The 7,756-nt window shown below is 44.8% G+C and overlaps 1 protein-coding gene across 1 annotated transcript; it reads right to left on the bottom strand.

The window, feature by feature from the left end:
- Positions 1-5,183: 5,183 nt before the first annotated feature.
- Positions 5,184-6,904, bottom strand: LOC120741614 (nuclear factor 7, brain-like). The gene is made up of 2 exons (XM_040044587.1): positions 6,741-6,904; positions 5,184-6,642 (listed from the first exon to the last, which is right to left on the bottom strand). The coding sequence occupies exon 2, from the start codon at positions 6,623-6,625 to the stop codon at positions 5,237-5,239; it is 1,389 nt and encodes a 462-aa protein (XP_039900521.1). The 5' UTR covers positions 6,626-6,642; positions 6,741-6,904; the 3' UTR covers positions 5,184-5,236.
- Between the last annotated feature and the right edge of the window lie 852 nt (positions 6,905-7,756).

Raw genomic sequence — 7,756 nt, 5'->3', positions numbered from 1 at the left:
CTGCCCACAACAAAAGGCCACCCTGGAATGTGCAGTTTTGTCTCACAGCAAAATGCCACAGATGCCACAAGCAATGAGGGAGCGTGCAATTGGCATGCTGACAGCCGGAATGTCAACCAGGTCTGTCGCCCGTGCATTGAATGTTCATTTCTCAACCATAAGCCGTCTCCACAGGCGTTTCAGAGAATATGGCAGCACATCCAACCGGCCTCACAACCGCAGACCTCGTGTAACCACACCAGCCCAGGACCTCCACATCCAGCAGGTTCACCTCCAAGATCGTCTGAGACCAGCCACCCAGACAGCTGCTGGAACAATTGGTTTGCACAACCAAACAATTTCTGCACAAACTGTCAGAAACCGTCTCAGGGACGCTCAACTGCATGTCCGTCGTCCTCATCGGGGTCTTGACCTGACCTGAAAATTTACAGGATGTATGTGGAATCAATCCATCCATTTGCTTCTGCTTATCCTTTTCAGGGTCGCGTCCGCCATACGGGAGGCCCAGCGGGCAGAACTGGATCCGGGGACTGGTCCCCCGGGATTGCTCTTTGTTCCCACATCCGTTCGCTCACGAGTGCTACAATGGGCCCACAGCGGAAAACTCACCTGTCATCCGGGCATTCATCGCACTGTCACCTTCATCAAGCGGTTTGCCTGGTGGCCTACACTGGCCAAGGACGTCCAAGAATTCATTGCCGCCTGTCCAACCTGTGCCCAGAATAAACCTGTCAACCAGCCCGCTGCCGGCCTACTTCATCCCTTACCTACGCCAAGCCGCCCCTGGTCCCACATTGCGGTTGACTTTGTCACTGGTCTTCCGCCATCATCAGGTAACACAGTCATCCTCACCATTGTCGACCGTTTTTCTAAAGCTGCCCACTTTGTTGCTCTCCCCAAGCTCCCCACCGCCCTGGAGACCGCCCGGCTTCTGTCAACTCATGTGTTTCGCCTCCACGGGATCCCTGCTGAAGTGGTCTCGGACCGAGGCCCACAGTTCACGTCACGTGTTTGGAGGGAGTTCTGCACCTCCTTAGGGGCCCAGGTCAGTCTCCAGTCTCTCGTCAGGTTTGCATCCACAGACCAACGGTCAAGCAGAACGGGCCAACCAAGAACTCAAAGCAGCTCTCCGTTGCTTGACGTCCACTAATCAGACCACCTGGAGCGAGCAACTGACGTGGGTGGAGTACGCTCACAATAGCCTTACCCTCGTCGGCCACAGGCGTCTCTCCGTTCGAGGCCTCCCTGGGGTACCAACCTCCCCTGTTCCCTGCAATCGAAGGTGAGCACTTTGTGCCCTCTGTTCAGCAGCACCTGCGGTGGAGTCGGCACGCATGGTGGGCCACTAGAGCTGCCCTTCTTCGCACGCCGGACCGGAACAAACGGCAGGCAGATCGCCACAGGACCCCGGCCCCGGCCTACTCACCTGGGCAGAAGGTTTGGCTCTCGACCCGGTATGTACCTCTCAGAACAGAATCGCAAAAGCTCTCCCCCACCTTCATTGGACCGTTCGAAGTGGACTCCGTTGTTAACCCCGTTTCTGTGCGTCTCAAGCTTCCCAGGACCATGCGTATCCACAATGTGTTTCATGTTTCCCAACTCAAACCCCACTGGGGAAGATTTTGGATGATGACACATTTCTTGAATTTGTTTGAATTAAACTTGTGACTGAAGTGCAGTCAAAGAGTGATTCAAAAGTACTCTGTGAATAGAATATCAAGTGAACACTTCACCCTGCCCAGGATAGGGTTACTGAATAGAGTGGCCCCATGGATAGGCTCCATCGGACCTGGCCCGGCACAGCCTGAAAAAGGGACATGGGCCCATCCTTGTGTTAGGCCCACCACCCGCAGGAGGTGCCATAGGGGTTGGGTGCAATGTAAGTTGGGCAGCAACCAGGGGCGAAGGCTTTGGCAGACCAATCCTTGACGACCGAAACTAGCAATTGGGACTTGGAATGCCTCCTCTCTGGTGGGCATGGAGCTTGAATTACTGTGGGAGGTTGAGAGGTATGGTCTAGATTAGGGATGGGTATCGTTTAGGTTTTATCCGATACCGGTGCCAAATCGGTACTTTTGAAACGGTGCCGGTGCTCAAACGGTTCTCAAACCGGTGCTGAAAGAATGAAGAACACAAAATTGGTCCATAAACCTCTCATGTTCAGCTGGTTTTTTGTAAAAAGATAACAATGTTAGCCTTTTCTGCAGCTATGGGGCATATATGGTATCACTCTTGGCTGGAAGCAGTGCTTAAACAATGGAAAAAAAACAAACTTTATCCAAAAACCTCTCATGTTTAGCCGTTTCCCTCTTTTTCTTTGGTCATTTTAGCCTTTTTGGCCAGGGTGAAGGGAGTATCTGCCATCAAACAAGAAGACAGCCGCATGTAGCTATGATGATGTTTGCTAGTTCACCTTACATGCATTAATGTAATAACGTGGTTAGCCTACTCAACGTAAATTACACAGGAACAACATTAAGCTACTCACGCAGAGAAGAACGGCTGCTGCTGCCATCATCATCCTCATCATTTCTGCTACACTGGCAGGGCTAGGGGCCAGGACTCTCCTCTTCGTGTTTTTGGGGATGTTGCTAACTCCGGGTCTGATAACAGGCAACCCACCCGCAGTAGATGCGCTCGGTGTAGGTCTCGCAGCAAGCTATCAAATACGGCGCATTTCTCGGCTTTTAAAAAAAAGCCCGCTATGCGTCGCCCGGTATTTCATCAGATTTGATCATGCATCATGCAAATTCCTGAGCTCAGATGGCCCAGGATGTGAGTGTGCGTTAAGGTGTCTGGGGAGGGAACTCAAAACTGGATTATAGATGGCAGAGAGTTGGCGTCGTAAACCACCGACTCTGTTCAAAGACGGTCGCTCACAGTGGACATAGTAGGCTTCTTTCACTCCTCTTTCAAACCATCTGATCTCAGGACATCGCATGATAAGGTAGGGCCAGGTTTCACAATGAGCTCACCCGAAACCCTGGCTGATTGGGACCCACACCCGCTTTGACACCTTGGCTCAGGCGATTAGAGGATCATCAGGGGGTCCTTTTGTCCCTCTTTGGGGGGAAACTCCCACTAGGTATAAATCTGGGACTCTCCACCATTTGACCTTAGAACTGAAGAAACTTCTCGAATGAGAGGTGAAACGTCATCAAGCAATTTAAAGAAGTCCAGACGCTTTTCTTTGCAAGCTCCTTTGACTACGATGACCTGGATGACTGAGAACATTCGCAGACATAATTTTGAAGCTATCTACATATTTAATTAATTTGAACAATAAACATTAATGCCTGAGTGTAGGGTAGACACTCTGCAACGTTAACATCAGCTAACTTTCAAATCAACAAAACACACTCTCCATAAAGAGGCTATTGTGGTTTCTGGGTACTTACAAGCAGACAGCGTTGAATTTTTAACCTTTTGATAGAGAAGGAAAAGGCGTTAATCAAATAGCCAGCAATAAGAAAAATCTGGGGGATAAAAATGGACCATTTCTAGTTTGAATCAGGTGAACAAATGGACCTTACAAGGACAAGAACAATGAGTGTTTACTTTTTGAAGTTGGAAAAAGGACCATTCATAATCAACAGCAGGCACAGCAGTGGTGCACATTGCCACACACCTTTAGAAACGTTACCATTAATATTAAACAAAAGGTTAATGTGACCAGTCATATTGCATCTGATTAACAGAGGAGTCACCTAAATATTACACTATTAACCCAGTGCTTTCCTCTCATGATGTTGAGAGTGGGCAGTAGTGAGTGAACACAGTAGTGTTCAGTACACATGCTTCTTTGGATTTAAAGAAATGTATCTATTCAAGTGTCCATGGAGCATTGTGAAAGTGACATTCCAACAAAAGCATTTTAAGGATGTTCATTGTCATAGATGTGGTGTCTCAGTGAAAACCCTAAAAAGTTACTGACACATAAAGAAGGCCTACGCAACAATGAAGCACAATCGGAGTGCCCATGTCGTGAAGTAGGTTGCAAGTCTCACTTGAGAAATTACAGTGCTTTTAAGTGTCTTGTTTATCATCATCATGTGCCACAACAATCACAAATGTTTGAAGTTACTCTTTATAGTCACATAAAAAGTATAGAACACTGTTGTCCCTATTATTAACTTTAAGGTGATCCCTCAGTGTTCTCTCTCTATTATCCTTTGGTGTAATTTGTTCTGTAAACTTGTTAGTCAATTGTCTCCTGTGTTATGCATTTAGCCTTTATTATTTTGTTTCATTGTCTTGAATAGTTTCAGCTGTGCCCTTTTCTGCAGTTGTGTCCACTTCCACTAACTATCTAGCATTTATAATCTATTTCCTTTGTTCTTTCTCAGATACTTTGGTTAAGTTCCCTCATGTGCTCCTTGTTCTCTGAAGAATTTTGGATTTGCTTTTTACTTTTCTGTCTGTGGATTTCCAGATACTATCTAACTGAAAGTTAGATTACAGTTTAACCTGCTGGTAACCTGGATAATATACAATTTTATTAAATTAAATAAAAGTAAATACATCACAGTTTAAAAACCTAGTAATAACAGAACTTTTTGACAATTTTAGACCCCATTGAATTGTATCACAGTGGTGTTTGACCATATTATCAAAGAATTCCATTGTTCTTACATGTGAATAGATTTTATTTAATATAAAAACTTAAATTTTAACTACAACATTTTTTGTAAAAACACAACAGGTGGCAAATTTACATTATTTTTCCAGTCCTTTTTAAACAGTGATGGAAAAAATGGTATTTGTCTAGCAATAAGTTTTAAGAAGTTCAGACACAGGAAATAAGCACTACTTATCATGTAGACATTAATGTGTGACAGACAGTTATACAAGGCTGGTTGTGTTGATTAACAAAGACTAAAAACACTTTTTTAAAAATCTGTTATGTGAATATGACAACATTTCCTGTTTAAACTTGTTTTATCTAAAGTTTTATAACTACAGCAACAAATCATCTCCATATACACATCAAATAGAAACATGAATCACTTGTAATGATTAGAAACTTGATAGAATTTCAAATCTAGTTTGGGGAGTCATTCAGTGAGAAACAGTGAAATGATTTTCCATGTGAAAAGGTGGACAGCAGAAACAGAAAGAAACAGTGAGAACTAAAAGAGAAACAAAGAGCTTTGGAACAACGAGGCAGCAGGAGGACAGCTGCAGTTTAACAGCTTCAACTCACTGACAGGAAACAACATTAGAAACATCATCATCCTCAACTCATCTGCTGCACTGACACTGACACCTTCAACGGACACACGTTCAGTTTATCATAAGTGTTAATGAATGGAAACATCCTGTGAGTGAAAGTGTGTGTGAAGGTGTGTATGTGTGTGTTAGTATCAGGATCAGAGAACGACAGCTTTCCTCTGTTCCAGTCCAGATTCACTCTGATCCTCTGGAGCTTCTTCTGAACTGGGAGAACACTAGATCCAGCTGATGGTGAACATAATGAGTATTGACTTTCATGAAACGCTATTCCCCATAATCCAGACTGCATGTGTCCCTTTCTCTGGACAGACTCTGGTGACACACCCACTACCCATAATGTACTGTATCCAACCTCGACATCCCAGCTGTGAGTCCCTGAGTTAAAGCCCTCAGAGCCCAGGACAGAGCAGTCCCGATCAAACCTCTCTGGATTATCAGGAAGCTGCTGCCTCTCTCCTCCTCGTCTCACACTGGTCAGATCTTCAGACAGGATGAGGTTTGGATGAACAGTGTTTGGGTCCAGGATGAGAGGAGTGTAGGAGACCATGCCCTTCATGTTGTTCCAGATGTTGAAGGTCAGGTTGCCCAGGTGTTTGGCCTGGTCTATCAGAGCTCCTGAGGGCAGCTGTGGATCATCCAGCAGGGGGCAGCGCTGGACTCTTTCCACTGCAGCCTTGTAGTTGTGCAGGAATGAGACGTCTTCAGCTCTCAGCTCCTCCTCTGTGGCTCTGACTGTGTCTGAAAGAGCTGCTATCTCTCTGCTCAGAGCCTCCATCTTCTCCTTCATCATCCCACTCTTCTGCTCCTCTTCCTCCCTCAGTGCAGCCAGCCTGGCCTCCTCTTCCTCTGCTAGAAACTGCTGAAGCTTCTTAAACTGCTGCTTAATCTGCCTCTCTGTGTGTCGGGCCTGGACCTTAATGTGTTCTGCTGTTTGATCAAACTTCACTTGAACTTCTTCACAAACCTTTAACTTCTTCTTTAAGGGCTCCAGAGTTTCCTCAAGTTCCTTCTTGTGTTGTTGTGCAGCTTCATCGATGGGTCTGAATCTGTGATTGGTGTGATTTTGTGAGATGCAACAGACGACACACGCTGGTTGCTGATGGTCCAGACAGAAGAGTTTGAGTTTCTCAGAGTGCAGACTGCAGAGAGCCTCTGAAGCTCTCTGATCTCTCTCCTGTAAGAACGACTCACACAGGTTCTTTAAAGCCAGGTTTGAAGGTGGATCATTCACTGATATTTCCTTACAAACTGGACACTCGTGTATTATTCTCTCTCTCCACCATCTCTTCAGACAGTCTTTACAGAAGCTGTGGCTACATGACAGAATAACAGGATCTCTGAAGACCTCCTGACAGACCGGACAACAGAGATCCTTCTGTGATCTGGAAGCCATTGAGTCTGTGAGTGAAGCTGAAAACAGCAGACAGGAAGTACAGTCAGTCCTGGCTCCCCTCCCTCCTCTACCACCTTCACTGAAACCTTTGAATCGTGTTTTTGCTCAAACTCACATTCAGTGTGTGGAGCGTCAGCAGCTTGAAGCAGCAGTGTTGGAGTTTTCCACTTTTCTCTCCTGTAGCTGGACTCACTCAGAGGAAGCTGCTAGTTTGGTCTGAGCTCAGTCTGATCGTCTGTGCGTCTCTCTTTACCGATGAAAAAGAACAGCCTGTTTCCTGGTTAGTTTCAAATGAGTCAGGATGAGGAGGGGAGGTTAATTCACTCTCCTTTCTCAAATACTCTCGCTTTACAGAGAAACGAAGGTGTGTTTCATTCCAAAGTTCAGCCGTTTACCTGCCGGCAGCTGTAAAACAGGTCACAGCATGAGGCTCAGAAAAGAAAGTGTGATTCAGTCGTGGAGGTGTTTGTGAGGTTTCATTTTAAAAGTGCTTGAGGGTCTTCAAGTTTAAAAAACAATGGAGTTTGTTCTTTCTTTTCCACATACCTCAGGAGTGTAATGCAGGAACATATACACAGGGAATTTTGTGTGTTTATTGGTAAAAACAACAGTTTTCAGCTCATTAGTAATAAATCTTGTGAACTTGTTTCTCAGTAAGGTTGCACTGTTTATAGTGTCTATACTAGGGTGCTGGAAAACAAAGTATGTCCATATTGAAATAATTCCACCCTTTGTCAATACTTTCCAGGAAAGAAGACTAATTATACCAAAAATATTTGTCAGTTTATTAGTAACTGCACTATATCTTAAAGTCAAGATGAGTGATATTTCTCTTCACATATTAATCACACATTACTGATTCGGGTTGTGCTACATTATAGCACATTAACAGAGTCTGTTAGTTTCAGAGAGAGGATGAATTCAGTGAGTAAACTCTGACCTGGATAGAAAAAGATTTACAAATGATTCATGTAAAGCTACTGTTTTGAATTTTCAGAACAAAGCTCAAGAGAAGAAAGACATTAAAGACAAAAGAAGATGCTTTAGATGTTCAGATGTCATTCTGAATCCTGAAGTATGAGAATGTTCAAGCATCTACAAAGGGGAAGAGATTCAATACGTTCAGTCAAC

The sequence above is a fragment of the Simochromis diagramma genome, unplaced genomic scaffold (assembly GCF_900408965.1).
Source record: "Simochromis diagramma unplaced genomic scaffold, fSimDia1.1 OVJJ01000326.1, whole genome shotgun sequence".
NCBI lineage: Eukaryota > Metazoa > Chordata > Actinopteri > Cichliformes > Cichlidae > Simochromis > Simochromis diagramma.
The sequence above is the reverse complement of the archived record's forward strand: the minus strand, read 5'-3'. Positions and strand labels throughout refer to the sequence as shown.